A 20,052-nucleotide genomic window follows, 5' to 3' on the forward strand; every position below is an offset into this window, starting at 1 on the left:
CACACCGCTACTGTAGTCTCCCTATGCAGTGCGAGCCATGCTCTGGGGATCATACTTGTATGCAGCTTCCAATCCTACCAGGAGAGCGTGTAAACGCATTGGATGCATCAAGAAGTAGCGAATAGCATGTGTTTTCGGGAGACGCGATAGCAGGTGTTGAAACGCGAGAACTGCTCGTTGGATACGTTCCTTTGGAGTTGAAGATGGACTTGCCAAGCTGCGACCCCTAGCAGGTCCTGGTGCACGGTGTGGAGAAGTAAGTAACCGTTAAAGAGACTGGTGGCCAAACGGACCAGAGCCTGTCTCAACGCATGCGTTCGGCGGCCCCGCAGTTCCAGACACATCAGTGATATGCTGCAGTGGCGAAGCAACAGGCATCCAAGGCCATGACCAAACCATGCCAGCTGAGCTTGACCGTCTGACTGGAATCCCTTGACAACGAGATTAGTAGCACCATGGGCCGTTGCTGGGAGCCGAAATAACGGACCCCACAATAACGGCGGACGGCGGATCGTCTGGCTTGTCAACTGGGTGCTGAAACCAAAGATGCTTTCACAACCTGGTGTGTTGCTATGATGACGAACGCCACTCGATAGGCTGGCTGTTGCGTCGCGGCGGTTGCCGTTGGTTGGATGGATGGATGGACCAAAGTTCGGAGGACGTCGATTATTACCGTGTGCATGCTGTTGGCGCCGCTTGTCTGGCAATCGAGCAGCTCACCGGAGGGCGAGCAAGCGTCGTCTGTTCTGTTTGTTGCATGTGCAAGGCTATCTGGCCAGCCATCAGCCATCCGTCGTGCTTCTTTTGGAGAGGCTAGTCCGGCTTGGCACTGCCTGTTGCATCTTCACAGCAAGCCCGCAACAACGGCTCCAGCTGCCACACGCGCCCTCGCTGCGACGCACTCTGTGTTGCTATCGTCACTTGAGCTGATTGTGCACCGGTGGATACCAGCCACGCACACTGCCATCCCGTGCGACGTTTGGCCTGCTAAGCCGCTGCACGTACCCCATTGCTCACTAGCGCGGTTTTCGCGGCCCTGAGCGTGCTGCCTCCAGCTTCAACCACGACCTCAACCCTTCCACCACCCACTCCCTCCGCCATCTCGCCCTGCTAACTCTCTGCCTCTGCCGCAGCCTCCTGACCCGTCTCCAACAAGCCCATCACTCCCCCGACCCACAGCACCATGGCCGAGATCCGTCGCAAGCTCGTTATTGTCGGTGACGGCGCCTGTGGAAAGACCTGTCTGCTCATGTAAGTGCCAGCACCAGCCCCTATGCACTCGCTCCCAGCGACTAACCAGCCGTCTGCAGCGTCTTCTCCAAGGGCACCTTCCCTGAGGTCAGTTCGACGCGCGCTCCTCGCCCCCATCCCTGAGCTGCGTCAGCCCGGCTGGCCAGCGCCTTCATCGCATCATCCGCCCATGCACGCATCGTGACGCACCTACTGACACGACGTCCGCTGCAGGTCTATGTCCCCACCGTCTTCGAGAACTATGTTGCCGACGTCGAGGTTGATGGCAAGCACGTCGAGCTCGCCCTTTGGGATACCGCCGGCCAGGAGGATTACGACCGTCTCCGCCCGCTCTCCTACCCCGACTCGCACGTCATCCTGATCTGCTTTGCCGTCGACTCGCCCGATTCGCTGGACAACGTTCAGGAGAAGGTACGACACACGTGTCACGACTCTGCACGCCTCACTGCTAACAACGTCATGTAGTGGATCTCCGAGGTCCTTCATTTCTGCCAGGGCCTTCCCATCATCCTTGTCGGCTGCAAGAAGGATCTGCGCTTCGACCAGAAGACGATTGAGGAGCTGCACAAGACGTCCCAGAAGCCCGTTACTCCCGAGCAGGTACGTACCATCTCGATCGAGGCTGCTTCGGCTCAACTAACCGTCACCAGGCCGAAGATGTCCGCAAGAAGATCGGTGCTCAGAAGTACCTCGAGTGCTCGGCGAAGACGAACGAGGGCGTCCGAGAAGTATTTGAGCACGCTACACGAGCTGCCCTGCTCACCCGGAAAGAGAAGTCGAAGAAGAAGTGCCTGATCTTGTAAATGGGGTCATGTCGTTGCGTTAGATGAACTGGAGCCGTCACAGCTGCGCGATGTTGAACCTGGACAAGAACAATACTGTGGCGGTTACTAGGTGTGTTAATTGCGGATTGTCCTTTCGGGAGATAGGCAACCATGTGGATGGTCATTGGCTGGAAGACGAGTCGACTATCGTAGCTAGTTTGAGCCTTTTCCTCCACGGCACGAGGCGTTACTGCGCTGGATCTTTTCTGTTTTGGCAGTACATCACCTTGGGGTAGTTCACGAGGTGTTATTTTCTCAGGGCGTGTGGTCGAGATTGAGCAATGGTAGGATCTTTCTAATAACGTGCTTTTTGCTTGCATCCTATCAGGACTCCCTCTCTGGTACTATGTGACATCTATTCATATCAAGGTGATTCCTAACGTTGATCATTCCACTCATCCGTACTCGCATAGCCTGCTTTGAGATCATCCGCTTATCGCGTCTATCCCTGACCTATGAACCCAACCTGAGACAGCTCACGAAACTGGCCATGTCGATACTGAATGCATACTTACTATAACAACGCCAGATCTTACACCCCAATCACCATATCACTCTAGAACGCCGTGCCGTACCATGCGACGCCTATCAAGAAGCACAAGAGAGGTTTCACATGAATATTGAAACAGAAGCAAATGCCGCCATGAGCGCGATCAAAGACGCCGAAGCCGTCGACACCGATGTTCCGGCATTCTCGCTCTCCTGTGTCTGAGTTCCTGCGCCAGCCGTAGCAATCGCTCCCCAAGACGACGAGGCAGACACGGATGCAGACGGAGACGAAGACGCAGATGCCGTCTGAATATCAGCTGTGCAGAAACTATCAGTACTAATCGCGATTGATGCTGGGGAAATGAAGATGGACTGACCCTTTGTCGCTTGCGCGCTCGCCACTCCACCCTTCACACCCAGCCCCACCCTCGAGCCATCAAAGTCGAAAACAGAGTACACGTTCTTGAGAAACACGTCGCCAACCAGCCACTGCGTCGCGCTGAACGTTTGTCGCCCGACAATGTTGCTGCGACACAGTCCGCTGTCCAGCTTATCGCCTAGCCAATCTTCCGTGGAGATGTTGTAGGCTTTCTGGTTGAAGGAGACTTGGATCACGGCTTTGGTGTCGCAGGGCACGCTGAAGGTCTCGCCTGACTGCTTGTAGCCCGTGATCTGGGTGTGTATGGCCAGTGCGTCGGCGGGCGGCATGAGCACGAAAGACGTCCCAGTATCCATGATTGCAGTGCGGCCGTTGAGGCCGAGTGTTTTGCCGTTTACGCCCGCGTCACTGATTGGGATTTCCCAGAACCCAGTCTCGTTCTCCACACAATCGCTCCAGTTTAGATCGCCGTCGAAGCGATCCGTATTCACCTCGCCGAGGTTCAGCTCACCGTCGTTCAGCCCGTCTGTATTTCTGCTCAGATGTATGCCGTAGAGCTTCGCGCCGATCAGCTTAGAGCTCGAAAGCACATCCATAACTTGCGGTGATTCGGTTGTGCCTACTACTTTCTCGCCGCGGCCGATGCCTAGAATGCCGTCCATGGGGTAGGATCTAAATTCCTGGGAGACGTTCGTGGCGAGGCCGAAGGTGAAGGAGGGGGACAAGGAGCCGATGTGGAGGGTGTCTTCTGCGAGCGTCCCGGACACAGATCCAGTGCCGTATGTGACGTTGAAGGAATCTTTTTGCGTCTAAAGTGTAGGGAATCAGTTTGGTGTTTGCCAGACCTTACGAAAGTCTTACCTTGAGCGTGCTCGAGTCCCCTGCCCCAAATGTAGTATGTGTACTACAGGAATCGCTCTTGCAGTCCTGCCCCATGACCCAAGTATTGCTCGCCGCCGAATCGAGCAGCAGATGGTATTCCTCCTTGCTGTCGCCGAAAGTCACCGCAACCATATAGCTCAGATCACCCCCATCCTGATCGATTGCCATGCTATTCTTCTGTGTCGGATCATTCGAATTCGCAATGTTGTAGATATTCTGCGGCGGGCGAATAGGCCCAGGCACGCGGCGGAGAGGGAGCGTCGTCAATTTGGGATTTGAACTTGATAGCCGAGACGTTTGTCGCGTGCGAGAAGTCGAGGTACTACCGTCGTCGTGGTGGTATGGATAGAAGGCTGTAACGGTGGGCAGTAATACTGCTGGCGCTACCAGCCATGTTGAAAGTAGGACACGCATGATCTCAAACTTTGGGTTGAGTTGCCGGATTTGTACAGTGATATGCCTTTGTAGTAGTATAGGCTATGCTCCGCTTCGGGTAAGTTGAAAGATTATTCCGCCAAAACTGCTCACAAACACGTCTTGTTGATCTCGAGCACCCTGGTGCCTTTCAACGTGTAGCGAATAGCCTATGGTTGAGCAGAATAGAACAGGCGTCCCGTTTCAGAAAGGCGATCTCGATCCAGCTTCCTTGTTGGGATAATCCTACGTCTTCTTCCCTTGTCTTTGGATATCACTATTTTGAAAAGTTCTTCGAAGGATTGCAATATAAGATATCGTTGTTTGCGGGGCTGGTAATCGTTTGATCGAGGACGAATTGGATGTTGCTCGTGGCGGTACAAATAGCGTCCCAATCCCGAACAAAAGGCTCGGACTCGACACGATATAAGGAGAAGTAGAGAATTTGTATTCAATGAGAAGAAGGCGACTTCAGAACATCAGGTCCCGCGTCTCCTGTCAGACAACCTAATGCAGAAGGGGAAAGCCAAGAGTACAATTGCCGCCGTGGTCCTAAGCTTCTTACAAGGCGTTCCCGACTAACCATAACAAAACCGGTACCTGGCAAGACGAAAAAGACGGCGGGGAACGGAAGGAAGCGCCCTCATATTGTCTGCTGGTTCTGCTTTGGGCAAAGCTCGCTGGCACTTCCATCATTGCGAGTCTGAGATGGCGACTTCTGATGATGGGCGAACGCGGGGGGGACCCCTGGATGTCGTTGGAATACGATGGGACGTTAGTTTGAAACCGCCCTCGCCTGCTAAGTGCGCCAATAGCGGCTCACGAAACACATGCCATGCATGATTTCATAATCCCCATTCCTTGCCTAGCTGGAGAGTGGACAGCTGATGGAGGGATATGAGGCATAAGCATATGTGTCTTATTGTCAGCTTTGACGGCTCGTGAGTACCTTTCAGTGTACCTGGGAGAGGGATTACAGCTGTGTCTTGCGAACCTTCCTATTTTGCTGAGTGCCCACCACTCATCTTCAGTCTCACGGTTATGAATGCCTTCTGAAGCCTTCTGAGGCCTTCTCAGCATAAGTTTATCTGCACGCTATGGTTCCTCTTGGTGGTCTGGACAATATGCCGACCATTTCGTTTGCCTTCCATTACTCTAAACGATACCGCTTCCAAGCCAGTATACGAACTCATCACTCTTCATGTGCCCTCATCTATTCAAGCTCAACAACTCATCCACATATTTCCGCGCATCAATCCCAATTCCATCTGCCAGTCCTTTCGGTCCCCATCCAGCAGCTGCGCCACCCATTCTCTGACTCTGTCCACTACCACCCATTCCCATCCCCGCCCACATGCCACTCGCGAATCTGCTGCCCGAACTCTTCGCCGTAGCGGGTACAGCGTCGCGGGCTCGCCTCACCAGAAAAGCTTCGCGAAGCTCGTCGGTGTTGAACGCCTGCGAGGAGCCTTTCGAGTTGACCGTTGTGACGGCATCTTCGCTGACCTGAGAAGGCGCTAAGCGCATCCAAACTACCCACCAGCCACGGCTTGTCTTGCATGTGCGCTCAATTTCGCAGAGGTTACGGCGTGTGTCTGCTACTGTAGCTAGGATCTGTGAGTGCACGTTTAACGCTTCCACCCTACTCCAGCCCGATGCGTTGATGCTATTGCTGCTCAGACCCTCGGCGATGAGTGTACCAGGATCCGGAATATTTGGAAGACTGGAGTGAACGGTAAGAGTACGGGGATCATAGACTAGATCGTATATGATCTGTGTGTTTAGCTCCGACCCGCTAGTCGAAGAAACGGTTGTGTACGGGTTTGCAGCAGCTGTAAGGCGCAAGGCAACTCGTTCTGGCGAAGTGTTTTTGTCGAGTAAACGATGAAGAGGGGAGAAGAACCTGTGAACATGCCGATAAAATGAGGCCATACTTAGGGCTGTAGCTTGTTGATCGAACAAGAACGTGTAGATGAAGGGGCGATGCTATGGAATAGTTAGTGAATGTTGACATTTGGTAGATGATGAGCCCTACCACATAGACTATAGGCCGCAATCGGGACAGCTTCTTGCTCGCTGTAGCTCGAAAACTCATTTCCCTTTCCCATTCCGAGGTCACATCCGGATCAACGCCTGGCGTCGTCAATGAACTCTCTTTGCGGACAACATCAACATGCATAGTTCTAAGCAGAATGCGATTGTCCCAATCTTCCTCATCGTCAGCGTCTGTATTCGCATCTCCCATATCCCCCTTGAGCCCGATGAGGAAGTACCCATCGTTCTCTTGTCGAATCTGCAGTTTCAACTTTCCTCCAGCCAAGTCTACGTCTGGTTCTGGCTCGACATAACGCATGGCTTCTGGTGATGGTGTCCTTTCAGGCACAGGCTGTTGTTCAGCAGTCTGAAGATCTTCCAGCGCCCTCTTACCGCCCCACGCTGTGCCGTATCCCAATGTCATGTATTTCATCCAGATTTCGGTGTTACCCAAAGATGCCAGAAGTGGTTCATGATTTTGGTGTGGTGTGTTTTCACTACTCTTCTTTGCAGTATCGACTGCAACCACAGCTTTGTCCAGCGAGTTTTCGACGGCCTTGACAATAGGAGGCGGAATACCAATGGGCAAATCCGAGTCTGCATGGGAATGTGTAGTTCGGGACTCGATGCTCTGGGTAGGCGGAGGAGTTTCTGGGAGCGAATCTTCCGTAACTGATCTCAGATTCCTTCTTCGCCATTTTCTGCGATCAGACGTTGGATTGTCTCGTACTCCATACGCCTGATCGCCATAGCAGTAGATGGATTCTACCCAGTGTGATACATCTCGTAGTGATTTTCTACTGAGTGCCCCGAGGCCAGAGAAGACGACTCCATCTGCCGCACTGGCATTCTTCCCACTTCCGATCCAGGGTTCCATCTCAGATACGTCAGGTGTATCCAGGTTCGTGGACGATATGGCTTGTTGCAGAGGCGATGCCTCGCCAAAACGGGAGACCATGATATCGACAAGGCCTTCTGTCCGACGGGCGAAGTCCTCCAAGACATCACGCTCGCCGCTGCCCCACTCTTCTTCACCGACGCCCATTCCCAGCTCGCCGCCTGCCGCCAACTTCATGCCACCGTACATTTCGACAGCAGGGCTGCCGTGGAGGAGCACGTCCCAGGTGGTTGCAAACCGTGACCAGTACTTGTCCAAGATGTTGCAGAACTTGACACGGCCATGCTTGGAGAAGAGATCCTGCAGCGTTGCACCATGGTGCAGCAGGAAGATGGTGTGGGTGCGAATGAGTTGTTGTATCAGGAGTGCAGGTGGGCTGACTTCCCGCGACGAGTATTCAACGGTTGACGCTGCGTTTCCCGAGTCGGGTTTGGAGGCACTGTTCGCAGCCGGCAGTTGGGTGAGGCTGATGGACTAGACTTGCATCAGCAGAACCTTCCCATGTACACAGACGTACTCACAGCAAGTACCCACCAACCCTGTTCCAACTCGTACAGTATGATGCGCGATTTGTGCGTTTCTATCGAGTCGACTGGCTCGCCAGAGGAGAAGCTCCGGGCAAAGCCAACCATGCCCTGGGCTAGTCCGACCTGGCGCAGTTTCTCGTTCTCCTCGTCGCGCAGCTCCTGCTCTGCCTGAGGATTCGCATTCTTGGTCTTGGGGGATCTGGCAGCTTTCGTGTAGTAGAACACAATCTGCTGGTGGAATGTCTCGTCTGAGCTGCTGAGCGACGGATTGTAAATGGCCAGAAAGGACAGATGTGCAGGGACAACCTTGGGTACTTTGGTAGACGGCATTCGCGCGAGTTACCAGCTGCGATGCTTCGGAGATGGTTGCGTCACGCTTGTGCGGTGAATTCGGGGGTCTCGGTCTGCCACCTACAAAGGCCGTTCGTTGTGCACTGCCAACAGCGAGCAGGTGCCCCGGCTTATATGTATGCCGCGTGCCTTCTCGACAAAGACGGTGGACCCATCACTATGTGCTCTGCTGTGCTCTGCTCCAACGCGAAGTCGAAGCTAGGATGCGCCCGGCTCGTTGCGAATGCGACGCGAACAGCCCCGCCAAGCGCCATCACAACGAGATAAGATGAGATGAGATGAGGCGATTTGGTCACGATCGGAACCTGCATCCAAGCATGCTCTGGAAACTGCCATACCCTGTCCGCTCTTTAGTGTTGCCAACGCTCCGCAGACACGCTTCGACAGAAGCACCGACTCGCGCTGCGGAACCGTTGCGCATATTGTTTTGTGGCTCGGACGACTTCAGCATCGCGTCGTTGCGCGCCTTGTGCGCGGCAAAGCGTGTTGCGCCCAAGCTCATACATTCGATCCATGTCGTCCATCGACCAGCAAAGCCTGCAGGCCGCGGTCTGAAGACTCTGAGAGATGGTAATGTCCACCGCCTCACTATGGCACGTCGTGTCAATTGACCGAGCATAGTACCCATTAAGCATGTAGCTTCCGACGAGCTGTGCCTAGACACCCATGCGATTGATACCTTTACCGGATGGACACCGCCTATTCCCATCAACCTTGTCGTCGCCGTGTCCTTTGGCCTCTTCGTCCCTCCACGAATACTCAACCTCGCGCAGTACAGCGGTCTTAATGTCCACCCGTCTCTCCTTCCCGACCTGCGAGGTCCAGCACCCATAGAGCATGCTATCCTCAAAAGGCGCCGTTACACCGGTGTCTCCATACAGACCTTGCATCCGACACAATTCGACCAAGGCACTATACTTGCCCAAACGCCAAGTCCAGGTGTGGAAATTTCTCGGGGATTGACATCAGCGAATCTAGAGAAACAGCTGGCTGAAGCAGGAGCCGAGCTGTTGGTAAAAGTCCTCAAGGAACATAAGTTTGTTCCCCCACTTGACAATGTAGGGTGGTATGCGAACCCAGACGACCCTACCAGGCCTGTTGACCATGCGGAAAAGATCACGAAGCAGCATCGCTTTATTGACTTCAGCAAATGCACCATGGATCAGATCCTTGCCGTTCAGCATGCACTGGACAACCCTTGGTGCATCCTACCCAATGGCGATCGCCTAATTCTCCACCAAGTCGTAGATACTGGCAAGGCGGGTCTATCCCAGCGTGAACCTGGTATCTGGGCGCAGAAAGGTTACAACTACCCATTGTTTCAGAGTGCTGATGGGCAAGTAGGTATCATTGTGAAAAGCACATACGCAGGGTCGAAGACAGGTCAGGGAAATGCGAAGCTATTGCGCTTGTTGCCAGCCCAGGATCATGATGATAGTTACAGCCTCGACTCCGCCGTATAGGTCTTCACTCTTCGTTTGCTCTCCATCACTTCAAACGCCCCCATCCTTTCTTTTGTTCCAAGTAGTACATCGTGAGCAACGAAATAAGTATATGCAACGCAGTGAGCGCGTATCGGTGTCTCTATTCTATTAGCCCCCACAGAGGTCCATGCATGGTCATATCTCTAGAGCGGAATGTTCGCTTGGGCCATTGAGGAATAAATGGTCCAACAGCTACATCGGCGATCGGTGCACAAAAATACGGTTTGAATGCGAATGACCGAAGTTCAAAAAAATCTCCCCCGGGAAGGCTCGAACTTCCAGCCTCCAGATTTGCTTGTATCCGAAGATGTAACAGTCTGACGCGCTAGCCAATTCTATATACCGTTAGCACTGTGTTTCTGAGTGTTTGATGACTCAAATAAACTTACGCGCCACAGGGGAATTCCCAATCGAACCATTTGGTTGATGGATTTTATTGGGAGATTTCCAAGATCTTTGGTATATGATCGTTTTACGTCTGGATTGTATGCGTTGGCAGAACCGCATTCAGCAACCCAGCGACGTGGGTTCAGGGTAATTATTCAATTTCGCTGCATGGGTCCCACATATGTGTCTGTGGGTCTTGCTCGCTTATCGTGCTCCCTAGCCAATAGAGAACAAGTTCCACTTGAGGGTGAAGTCCGTTGAAGAACGACTTTCGCTTTAACATAAGACCTTAGTTTATATTCAGTCGTTGGCTTGATCCTATGATAATTGGGGGTTTTGCATATTTCCGGCAGTAGTATTGGTGATGGTAAAGAATGATTATTGTCATCAAGTGTATACCTCGAAAACAACGAAGCCAATAGATATCACTGAGCCTTTTCATACGCAGGCCAAATAGCAAATTATCTGTTATCAAATCACTTCCTCGTCTATGCCTGTCATTTGGTCACCGTAATGTGTGAAGTCTCGGTGACGAAAGTGTGTAATCTCATCTTGCTTTTTCTGCTTATCTTCGTCTCCCACGTAAATCCATGTTTGTTTATCCAAACCACCCTTTCCCAGCGGAAATAAGTCACTCCAAAAGTTCAGATTACGTTCAACAAATCAACATAATGCGAGTGAACTGTGATTCCAGACATTCTCTGTGCTCCGATCGGACTTTCGACCGCAGTAGATGAATAGGTCCAAAGACCTACTGAGTAGAACTTGTCGGGCAAACGGTATACTAGTTTGCTTGATGAGCTGGAAGTTGAAGGTCTGATTTCGATACCGAGGAAGACTACCTCTAGTAGTAGAAGCTGTTAGCGATAGGGTCTGGTAAGCTTGACATGACGAAGCTGACATGACTTGCAATCAATCTTGAATAACATGTACCTCATCTTTACATCTTCCAGTTTTATTTTCGCCTTCACAGGTTTGTTTCGCTTCTCTCAATATCGACTCGCTATTACAGGGTACGATTGTATATAATCTCAGCTCCAAACATGTAAGTTGATGCCTTTCCTATAACCTCTCTAGAACTATAACCACATTGCGTCGCCGTTTTTTAAAATCGATCCACCGCGTTCTTTCGTTTCCAATCTTTGTAACCTTCCCTGCACTTCACACAATCCTTGCGTAAAATGATGTTGACTTATAGACAGTGAGAGCAGCAAATCACCTGTTAATATAATATTGCCTATTCACTCCATTCTGACTATACCCGTGCAGTCTCCTCCAACTACAGAAGCTGGCTCGGGTCCAGTGTCATTTTGAGCTATATTATATCACACGAACAGAGAGATTATTAGGAGCCAGAGTATTATCTTTCCTCCTCTTAGTATCGCGAACTTCCTAATGGTTGGTGTATGTCTTCGCAAGTCTATAACATCTTATGTCCATATTCTACACATTCATCGACAAATTCAACCGTGCTAGAATGGTCTCGGTTCATCAGCCTGTGTTAGTGTCTTGTTGGGCTGGATTGGTTCAGCTTGTGGAAGAGGAGGAACTTTTCCATTGATACGAGCAGGTTAGAGGCTTCGCAACATGAAACCAAAGCTATCTCTTGTGCCTATTTAACCATAGTCTTCTTGTGAGTAGAGAACGAATCATTCTCCAGACGAGCCCAGTGAATACCAGAGTATGAAACCGAGAGTGATTGTATAACTCTATAAATCTTGACATTGTCATGCTATCGTTCCAGATCGTGATCTATGATATGTGTAACCTTTCCCGTAACGCCCAAACGAGGCAAAGCCTATCATATCCTCAGTGGTCTCATGGCAATACTCGTATTTTCATCTCTTGGTTCTTCTTCGAAAGACATCAATCCTTGCTCTTCGTCTGTATCTTCACGTCCTCTAACCACATCGTCTTTCTTCACATATTCCTTGTTCATCGCAACATAGATCGCTGAACCGAGGATCAAGGATGACCCAACAATCGACAAAGCACTGGGTGTTGTGCCCCAGATCAACTTGTCGAACGTCAATGCAAACAACATCTGCGTGTACACCATATTTGTTGCGCGCGATGATTTCTCGTATTGGAGGCCGGTCGCGAGGAGAAATTGCTACGTCAAGTCAGTCCATGAGAAAGGAGTCGAACAGTAGGTAGCGACTCACCAGAGCAAACCCACAGAGTCCTAAGAACATCAGATAACACCAATCTTTGAAGTACCTTGGAAGCAAAAACCCGACATCAGGGACCACAAACATCGCTACAAAGCTGATAATGGTACACAATGTCGCAAAGTAGTTGACCGTAATAAGCGGGTGTGCGCGCTTGCCGATCCACCGGACGGTCGTGTATGCGCCTGCTGCTCCAAATACGCCCAACATTGCTATGCCGATTGCCATTCCTCGCTGCTTTGGCGTAACAGAGTCATAGTCTAAGGAAAGTCGACTGACTGTCGCATTCACAGGGTGTGTATCGCCTAGGGCTGGCGCATCGGGATGTGAGATCGAGGTGAATAATGAGGCGGGTCTTGCGATCAAAACGACACCAAAGAGAGAAATGTATGCAGCAATCTGTTCCATGCGGGTGAACGGCTCGTTGATCAGGTAGGAGCATGCCCAGCATGCGAGGCTAGGAGCTAGAAACGTTATGACTGTGGCGTCAGAGAGAGGAAGATATTGTAAGGAATCTATCAAGGGTTAGTATTGTATCCAACTCGTAGACCCTTCTGTTCGATATCGTGAGCTCCATTATGGTGTGTAGTTTTGCATGATGGTGACTGCAGTGAGCACCCGTGAGCGCGTCCCAGTTGGAAGAACGTTAAGTGGACAGCATCATCACGTCTACTTTCACGAAAGCGTACTTACAGTACATTCCAAAAACTCCAAAAAAGCCTGACACACCACGGGCAACTAACAAAGGCCTTATCTCCCTCAGGCCAAACGGAAAATGCTCTATTTTCTGGTGGTACATGTAGAACGATGCGCAGACGGCTGTCACAATCATTCTGACGAAGAGAATTTGGAGCGGATGGTATCCTTTGCCTGTAAGATGATATGAGCCTGCGTCTGATCGGAGTTTGAATGCTCTTGCCGCCATACCATCATTGCCTTCCACCTCCAGGATTCTTGTGGTAACATTCATCATCGTGCCGAAAAGTTGCGCAATCATCACAAAAACCAAGCCCTTGTTCACTACCCAGAACAGTCTTGCCTTGTCTTTCACAGTCCGTGGAGGAACTGGTGAGTGAGAAGCATGTCTCCAGCCATCTTGTACAGGTAGGTGATCCACATCGCGACCAAGCCGTATGTTATTCGAGTCGTCTATCGATATCAGGGACGGGTTTGGAGAAGGCACACGAATTGCCCCGCGCGTGACGTTGAGCAGAGCCTCGGGTTTATCTCCGGGATCTAGCGAAGCCTCGGGAGTGTACTTGTCATAGTTGTCGAAGACTTTGGGCGGCGATGGCTGGATCATTGGCGATCCTAGCGGAGGCATATAGAGGTTGGTTACAATGACACGCAGACATGATGGCGGGAGAAAGGCTGGGAAGCCAACTGCACCATCCGCGAAGGAGCAAGGCGCTTATTGTAGTTGAGCTAGTCAGAAGTACACGAGCAGTGAACACCCCACACGCACACATCCACCCCTCATTTTCTGTCCGTCAACCTGTTTTTGACCCGCTCGTTCGCCGATCAGGTTCATCATGAGGAGCCGCACGGAAGCCGAACGGCCTACCATTGTTTGAAGTATTTACGGTAGGAGTGTTGGTAAAGCATGTTACGACGTTTGATTACCCCGCGTTGCCAAATTGATCGACGCAAGTGGGCTAGTCCCGCGTGGAAGATTGGCTTTGGTTCCGTTCCAAGTCAACCAAGTTCCAATTGTCTCCTTCAACACGCGTGATAACCTCTGAAGTACATGCTATGCTCAACGCGATGTATGTAAGGGGCGTTACTTTTGCGTATTGTCCACTCCTCCTAATGCAGCCCGTCTGACCAATCTGCCAACGGCCTAAATATATCGAGATGTGGCGCGTGGCTTGTACTTGTGGAAGATATCACAGTGCATCTTGAGACGCATGCTGTATCTGTTGATAATCTCAAACTAATACTGACGGAGGCAAGCTAGCAGCGAACGAAACAAGCCTTCATGGCCCTTCAGTAGATAATACACAAGCTTCTGGTCGGCATCGCGCTAACACGTCAGCACTCCTGGGGAAATTGTGTCAGGCGTTCTGTCGGTCCCCACGTCCCCCTGGTCCATCGTGTTTTTCCAAGCCTTCAATCTTGGTCGTATGATGGTATGGACTTAGGAAGACATGGTGATAGCCTGCTGCAAATCTTCCCTTGATATTAAACCCTCAGCTAACGGTAAACCTGGGAATCATTGACGGGCTTATCTTTCTCGTCGCTAACTCTTTGAACACAACTTTCGTTTGCGAGTGCCCGCTCTCTGTTCTCAGGTGTGACTGACATTCGTAACAAGTGCATAACTCAGCGCTCTCTTATCACTATGCATTCTAATCCATACGTCACTCTTACTAGCCAAACGCCTCACAACCTGCACCACTTCCTCTTTCGACCTGTCAGGTGTGCTTGGGACACTGGCTTGCCGTAGCCGTTAGCTGTCGCTCTAGTATAAGCTTGTTCAAGATACAATATAATTTTGAGGGCGATTAGGGTTTGGCCGATCAACGGTTTACAGGCTCATTGGTAATAGCTGCATCATTGACAGGGGCATGTTTTTCTTTTCTTTTCTTTTTGCTAAAGCATGCAACTATTGATTTAGTTAAAGATGCTGCAGTACATAGCGGCACAAGAAAACATTGTATGTAATATCTAAGACATGGTTGTCAGCGAGTCAAGATACGTCTCAGTTTTCCAATCTAACGCATTAGTTTACGGGTGGATCAGCATGCTTGCTACCTATCCAATCCAGTCGGAGTTGAATCTCGCCTCCACACAAGTCTCAGGTCTGTATATTAGTCGGCGGCCTGTCTCCGACCCGTTGTTCGCGCGCTTTAGAAGAGGGATTGGCAGAGACCCTGGCGCATAACACTTGTATATGCCGCAATGCCAACTACTAAGCTTTCGATGTTAGTCGACTACCATAAGCATGTCTTGTGCAAGCTACAGATCATATTCTTTGATTCTATGTAAACTCTCATACCTCATGCTTGCTGCCCTATACAAGCCGATTGATTATTCCCATCCGAAAATTAAAGTTTCTGGCCCTGTAATGATGGGGCGATCGCCGATCGACCTTATGTTCTCAACAGGCGATTTTAAGCGACTCAGTCGAGCGAAGGAACAATATGCTCTGGCGGAAGGCCAATTAGCGATACATCCGTCTCCTCGGACACTGATCGGTAGGCATCTTCACGTATCAGGGCTACGTCTGCGGCTCGCTTGGTGAAATCATTCTAAGCAACTCCACCTATCAAACGTGCATCTGCAGCGTGACACACGTTTTTCAAAGCGCAACATATTCAGGGATCTTGACCTCTCCCGCATTCCCCATGAGTAATGACAGACTGGGGTGCGCCCTTCGGTTACCTATTACACAACGTCTTGCGTCAGACGGCACCTAGCTAGCGAGGAAAGGGGTCATACGAGTACGAATACAGCTGCCGTATTCCCTTTAGTTGTGACGGCAATTGATCCCTTGCAAACGGTGAGTGCAGGGAATAATGAGCACATGTTGTGGAGTCGAAAGGCTAAGGGAATACATGGGTCAACGCAGTGAAACCCCAGTCGACATGAGTGGCATGATTAAAAAAGTTCTGCCCCTTCAATTCAGCCACATCTAGATAAGGCGATAATTCACAACCGACCAACTACAGCAGGTAGTACACCGAAACTACCCGTCGAGACGCTGCAGATTTATATCGAGGGGCCGCAAGCAAGTAGACCTGGGTCTCTTCGAGGAAGGCATAGGGTAGTTTGTTAAACGAGTTATTGCTACTTTCTGTGAGCGCCATCTAGTATTGGCCGGAACACTGAATGTGTGATACAAACTCGCCTGATGAGTGACTGTCACACAACATCCCTACAAATTGAACTTTATGATCGTCCATCCTTCGGTTAAAACGGTCCTCTCCCAAGCCACGCTTTGATGCCCTTCATTGCAAACCTATGAGCCCCCCTTGCCTGCATCCATGGCTTTACGTACCTCTGACTACTCTCCTCAACAAAAGTCGTTTCGTCAGACACCACCGAGTCATTTGCTGCAATCACATGTCGCCGATATAATTCCTCTTTGGTCAATGTTGGCAACCCTACTTCCCTTACGGTCACTTCGCTTACTCCTTTGAGCAAAAATGACTGTTCAGTGCTGCCCGAACTATACGCTCTTCTCTGTGCAGGGATGCCATAATATGAGGCGGTTCCATTTTGCCGGTTGTGTATGGTCGTTCCACGGAAGGGCGTTGATGCCTGACCAGCGTGATCAAACGTTTTCCACTCATTCGGATATGCTAGTTCTCCGAACTGATAAGCATACTTCCCACGATCCATGTCGGCGTGTATGATATATTCGCCACCGGAAAACATGTTGTAAGATGACCAGACATAAAGAGGGTAATCGAAGGTCTTGTAGTACTCTGACGAAGGGGACGAATGCATGCCGACCGTGGAATGCCATACAATTTGAGTGTTTCCTTGATTGGACAAAGTCCCGATACTGGAAGACGTAAGGTTCTGCTTCCAAGTGATGATTCCAGAGCCGGAAGAGGTCTGGATAGTAGATGTGATGATCAACTCCCGGGACACTTGAACAGAGTAGTCCAGAGATTGTACAATACCACTGGCGTTCTTTCGTAGCCTGGAGTACATGGATATTGATGGATCTGGTGCAAAAACAACTGGAGGTGTTCCCATGGTGAGGCTGGTATTTGTATCCAACCATATGAAGAGTTTTCCAGTCACGATCCAATACGACTCGAGAGCTTCGGTCAAGGTCCCGTTCCCATGTTCATCGTCATCAATACCAACAACACGAATTTCGAACGTGTGTTCTCTGTCATCGCTAAGCAAAGGTATGAACGGCGAAACATCAATTTCGTCTTCCCTCAGATCAAACGCATCAATGCCGACAATGGGTCGCCAGAGCCCAGGGACAACGCCACCGGTAAAGATCACTGGAAAAGGCCAGGCAACCCCCGCCATAATGCCGTCAATGAAGAGTTGGACTTCCCTGAAAGGCGAATGACCGTAAAGGCTCGCCTCGCCGCCAAAGGCTTGCGTATTAGAAGAGAACACGTTGCTCCACCAGAACTCTTCAGCAGCTTGGCCGCAGGCGGAGATCAAGAAAATTGCCTTCTTGGCGTTTTGGGGAAACGTAAGGGTGTTGATTGCCTTCGACCCAGGAACACTAAAACCACTCGATTTGTTGGCATTGGATTGCCTAGCCGACACTGGTATAATATTGTCGGCAGGTTGGATTGTCTCGTCGGTAGTGAAGAAGTGCGCAGTCAATGTCGTGTTCCATGAGCCGGTATATGTATCGTCAACAAGATTGCCCAGGTCGAAAATGATCTTCTGTGGCCTTTGAAAAAGGGCAAGATACATTGTCATATCTTTGACGTAGGTCCAGGTAATGCCATTTTGGGTAGGCTCAGCAGTCGAGGTACGGAAGATTTCGATGTCACCAAAGAACATAAGTGCTAACCTATCGAATTGTCGTCCTGCTGACATAACTGCGAACTTGAAAGTTACGCGGTTGAAACTGCAATCTGGTGGATAGTATGCACCTATTGTTTTACTATTAGCATATATTCATGAGCCAAGATTGATCCCTGCAGATTTATCACGGGAGAAGAAAACATCGAACGAGGTTTTAGCACAGGGGAGTCGCAATGATGTATCACTTGCCTATGAAGGGCTGCCCATAGGAAAAGGCAAAGACATGAGTCATCAGTATTTGTTGGCAGCTCTCAGATGGACTGAATATTGGAGCTGTAACTTGTAGACACTCGAGCGACGAGGACTCGTTCAGTACATAGCGATCCAGAGTGGAAACTTGGTCAAGCAAGTGCGGCGGCGATACGAATAAAGCCAATGCTAAATGAGGCACCAAAACTAACATTAGAACGAGGAACATGAAACCCAGTGGTCCTTCGCTAGCCGCCGGCCATAATGGTGGTGCTGCCTTTGCCATTGTATCCAACCCCTCACTATACAGTGTAATGCTTGTACCGTAGTTCTGCTCTTGGTTGTACGAGGTGCCTCGCAAGACCTTTAGAAAGGTGATTTCCGCGGCTGAGTAAAGCAGGTGTAACGCCGTTGTCAGAGGTATCGTGCGAAAAATGCAAAAACTCCTAATGGCTTCCGGTCCGTTGAATGCTGAAAATATCTCAAATTGTGCTTGCTACGAAGAGAGTGTAAGCTTCTGAGAGTCGACTTGAGACAAGAACATCCTTTACCTTCAAAACTCGCAAGTGCAACGATCAGGAAAAGTTGAAAAGTTATTGAGTCCCCGTATGGTTGTCCCAGAACCGTTTTGTAGCGCTCTTCAGGACTTCCGAGTCACCGAAACGTTGTCGATAGTAGTTGATAAGGGCGAACTCGTCTGATGGCAGCATGTAAGAGTTAGGTTGAGCATTAAGCTTTGACCAAACTTGTGCTAGCCGTTTCTCGAGGAACCGAGCCAGCTGCTGATCGATTCCTCCGTCACTGTTCTGAGCGATATAAACAGCTTGGGCGAGAGAAAGGTTGCTGTGGCCAGCTATACGTTCTGCGTTAACACCCATGTTGGTTGATGTGAGGTGTATAGATTGTAGGCGAGGGTGAGACAAGAGCGTTGAGATTGTCAAAGTGAGGGAGGTGTCCAGCAAAATAAGAGAATGTAAGATAGCCGAGTATCATAAAAGGGTAGCTGAATAATGGGCGGTGGGGCAAGGTGTCATGAGGAGATAGGGCGGAACGAAAGTATATATACCAAGCAGTAATTAGACTCTTCAGAAACGAAATCGAACCTACCTAAACTAACAGGCAGATCCTGAGCAAAGACTCATGCAACAACGTAAGATGAGAGTTTAGTCGAAGCTTCAAACAATTGGCTGCGGGAGTGTACCGTTTCGGGCGTTGTGAACTTGTGAGGCAAGGGAACGGGTGCGACACCTGGCTGTACAGATCCGTCCGACAAACGTGTGAGGCCAGACTGCCGTTTGCCAGGAAGTGACAGACGGCACTGAGGTCCCACCGCCAAGAGAGGGAATGATCCCAGATAGAGTTCAGCTATGTTGCTGGGTAGGCGCGACGCCGCTGCCGACTAGAGACGAGCCCAATGTTCTGACTGAGGCGCTGTGAACTGACTTGGGACCAAGTGGGTGACGTGGGTGACGCGGCCCTGATTCGACTGATGCAATACCTAATCCTGGGTAGATGAATAACGCCTTCCGTGCTGGTAGCTCAAGGTTTGGGCCTGGGGCGGTTGCAGGGGTGATGAAAACGCCAGAAACTTTGTTTGTGGACCATGAACCTTCGCAGGGTATTGGGTTAAGGCTACGAGCCGTGTCAGGGACGGATCTCGATGCGGTTAGTAGTCTAGAGATCGAGCAAGCCGCGCCGACGGTAGAAAGGCGGGTGATGCGAATCGACGTAGAAGTTGTGCATGTACCGTGCCAGGTGAGTGCAGCACGTTTGCCGGGTGCATCATTCAGCAAGGAAGCGTGGTGTGGGTAACGAGCGCACGTTGTGACAGGGAGCAGCGGTCCCAGCTCCGGCAGAGCCATTGTGGCAAATGTATCTACATCGGTGTCAGAGCAAATCAGGCTAATGCGAGACGTTGGACGATGCTAAGGCCGGCTGCATCCGTGGGGATGTCAAGTGCCACTATGTATCCATCTGTACGCGGCGTCACAGTTTCAAGCCCAAAACGCTACGGTGCATGGCTCGGCATAGCCCCACACACAGCAGGGTGCATCTGGTAGTAAGTAGGACGTTTGTGAGCATTGTGTGACAGAGAGCTCTTCTGTTTCCCAAATAACGCTAAGAATTCCAGCGAACAGGTTCGCAGACTTGGGACGAAGCCGAATAGTCATCGGGCCCCGCAATTCATGATTCTTGGTAGGAAGTTGCTGGTGCAAGACGTCGACCGAGCAAGAGCTCTGACTGAAGATGCTCAATGATGA

General features: G+C 50.6%; 9 protein-coding genes across 9 annotated transcripts; 3 read left to right on the plus strand and 6 right to left on the minus strand.

Annotated features, from left to right (window-relative positions):
• The first annotated feature begins 488 nt into the window (after positions 1-488).
• On the plus strand, positions 489-1,299 carry P153DRAFT_67269 (uncharacterized protein). The gene has a single exon (XM_033673328.1). It carries the CDS (start codon positions 633-635, stop codon positions 1,038-1,040), a length of 408 nt encoding a protein of 135 aa, XP_033521814.1. The 5' UTR covers positions 489-632; the 3' UTR covers positions 1,041-1,299.
• P153DRAFT_377651 (GTP-binding protein rho1 precursor) lies at positions 1,184-2,054 on the plus strand (the record flags this gene model as incomplete). The annotated part of the gene is made up of 5 exons (XM_033669747.1): positions 1,184-1,251; positions 1,311-1,338; positions 1,465-1,662; positions 1,717-1,851; positions 1,902-2,054. 5 exons carry the CDS (start codon positions 1,184-1,186, stop codon positions 2,052-2,054), a joined length of 582 nt encoding a protein of 193 aa, XP_033521815.1.
• Positions 2,055-2,684: 630 nt separating this feature from the next.
• Positions 2,685-3,985, minus strand: P153DRAFT_345099 (acid protease; the record flags this gene model as incomplete). Its single annotated transcript, XM_033666078.1, has 3 exons — positions 3,805-3,985; positions 2,979-3,752; positions 2,685-2,777 (listed from the first exon to the last, which is right to left on the minus strand). The coding sequence occupies exons 1-3, from the start codon at positions 3,955-3,957 to the stop codon at positions 2,685-2,687; spliced, it is 1,020 nt and encodes a 339-aa protein (XP_033521816.1). The 5' UTR covers positions 3,958-3,985.
• A 1,217-nt stretch (positions 3,986-5,202) lies between these two features.
• On the minus strand, positions 5,203-8,321 carry P153DRAFT_345102 (uncharacterized protein). The gene is made up of 3 exons (XM_033666079.1): positions 7,693-8,321; positions 6,275-7,645; positions 5,203-6,225 (listed from the first exon to the last, which is right to left on the minus strand). The coding sequence occupies exons 1-3, from the start codon at positions 8,026-8,028 to the stop codon at positions 5,449-5,451; spliced, it is 2,484 nt and encodes an 827-aa protein (XP_033521817.1). The 5' UTR covers positions 8,029-8,321; the 3' UTR covers positions 5,203-5,448.
• Positions 8,322-8,366: 45 nt separating this feature from the next.
• On the plus strand, positions 8,367-9,837 carry P153DRAFT_321236 (Formyltransferase; the record flags this gene model as incomplete). The annotated part of the gene is made up of 2 exons (XM_033665137.1): positions 8,367-8,619; positions 8,671-9,837. 2 exons carry the CDS (start codon positions 8,367-8,369, stop codon positions 9,510-9,512), a joined length of 1,095 nt encoding a protein of 364 aa, XP_033521818.1. The 3' UTR covers positions 9,513-9,837.
• A 1,698-nt stretch (positions 9,838-11,535) lies between these two features.
• P153DRAFT_368726 (uncharacterized protein) lies at positions 11,536-13,667 on the minus strand. The gene is made up of 4 exons (XM_033668593.1): positions 13,019-13,667; positions 12,785-12,961; positions 12,086-12,606; positions 11,536-12,033 (listed from the first exon to the last, which is right to left on the minus strand). The coding sequence occupies exons 1-4, from the start codon at positions 13,413-13,415 to the stop codon at positions 11,722-11,724; spliced, it is 1,407 nt and encodes a 468-aa protein (XP_033521819.1). The 5' UTR covers positions 13,416-13,667; the 3' UTR covers positions 11,536-11,721.
• Positions 13,668-15,936: 2,269 nt separating this feature from the next.
• On the minus strand, positions 15,937-18,519 carry P153DRAFT_67389 (uncharacterized protein). The gene is made up of 3 exons (XM_033673330.1): positions 18,343-18,519; positions 17,792-18,287; positions 15,937-17,670 (listed from the first exon to the last, which is right to left on the minus strand). Exons 2-3 carry the CDS (start codon positions 18,075-18,077, stop codon positions 16,004-16,006), a joined length of 1,953 nt encoding a protein of 650 aa, XP_033521820.1. The 5' UTR covers positions 18,078-18,287; positions 18,343-18,519; the 3' UTR covers positions 15,937-16,003.
• On the minus strand, positions 18,204-18,910 carry P153DRAFT_67372 (uncharacterized protein). The gene is made up of 2 exons (XM_033673329.1): positions 18,343-18,910; positions 18,204-18,287 (listed from the first exon to the last, which is right to left on the minus strand). Exon 1 carries the CDS (start codon positions 18,667-18,669, stop codon positions 18,385-18,387), a length of 285 nt encoding a protein of 94 aa, XP_033521821.1. The 5' UTR covers positions 18,670-18,910; the 3' UTR covers positions 18,204-18,287; positions 18,343-18,384.
• P153DRAFT_67398 (uncharacterized protein) lies at positions 18,894-19,790 on the minus strand. Its single transcript, XM_033673331.1, has one exon. It carries the CDS (start codon positions 19,651-19,653, stop codon positions 19,153-19,155), a length of 501 nt encoding a protein of 166 aa, XP_033521822.1. The 5' UTR covers positions 19,654-19,790; the 3' UTR covers positions 18,894-19,152.
• Between the last annotated feature and the right edge of the window lie 262 nt (positions 19,791-20,052).

Source organism: Dothidotthia symphoricarpi (assembly GCF_010015815.1).
Source record: "Dothidotthia symphoricarpi CBS 119687 unplaced genomic scaffold P153scaffold_15, whole genome shotgun sequence".
Classification (NCBI taxonomy): Eukaryota; Fungi; Ascomycota; class Dothideomycetes; order Pleosporales; family Dothidotthiaceae; genus Dothidotthia; species Dothidotthia symphoricarpi.

Bases quoted from the DNA above. Each gene is read 5' to 3' on its own strand.
- P153DRAFT_345102 (XM_033666079.1), bottom strand. From the start codon at position 8,028: ATGCCGTCTACCAAAGTACCCAAGGTTGTCCCTGCACATCTGTCCTTT. The intron at 7,646-7,692 runs GTGAGTACGTCT...ATGCAAGTCTAG, and splicing joins AGGGTTGGTGGGTACTTGCT to TCCATCAGCCTCACCCAACT. The intron at 6,226-6,274 runs GTAGGGCTCATC...ACTATTCCATAG, and splicing joins TGCGGCCTATAGTCTATGTG to CATCGCCCCTTCATCTACAC.
- P153DRAFT_67398 (XM_033673331.1), bottom strand. From the start codon at position 19,653: ATGGCTCTGCCGGAGCTGGGACCGCTGCTCCCTGTCACAACGTGCGCT.
- P153DRAFT_368726 (XM_033668593.1), bottom strand. From the start codon at position 13,415: ATGCCTCCGCTAGGATCGCCAATGATCCAGCCATCGCCGCCCAAAGTC. The intron at 12,607-12,784 runs GTAAGTACGCTT...AACCCTTGATAG, and splicing joins TGGAGTTTTTGGAATGTACT to ATTCCTTACAATATCTTCCT. The intron at 12,034-12,085 runs GTGAGTCGCTAC...GACTTGACGTAG, and splicing joins GACTCTGTGGGTTTGCTCTG to CAATTTCTCCTCGCGACCGG.
- P153DRAFT_67372 (XM_033673329.1), bottom strand. From the start codon at position 18,669: ATGGGTGTTAACGCAGAACGTATAGCTGGCCACAGCAACCTTTCTCTC.
- P153DRAFT_67389 (XM_033673330.1), bottom strand. From the start codon at position 18,077: ATGGCAAAGGCAGCACCACCATTATGGCCGGCGGCTAGCGAAGGACCA. The intron at 17,671-17,791 runs GCAAGTGATACA...GTAAAACAATAG, and splicing joins CTATGGGCAGCCCTTCATAG to GTGCATACTATCCACCAGAT.
- P153DRAFT_67269 (XM_033673328.1), top strand. From the start codon at position 633: ATGGATGGATGGACCAAAGTTCGGAGGACGTCGATTATTACCGTGTGC.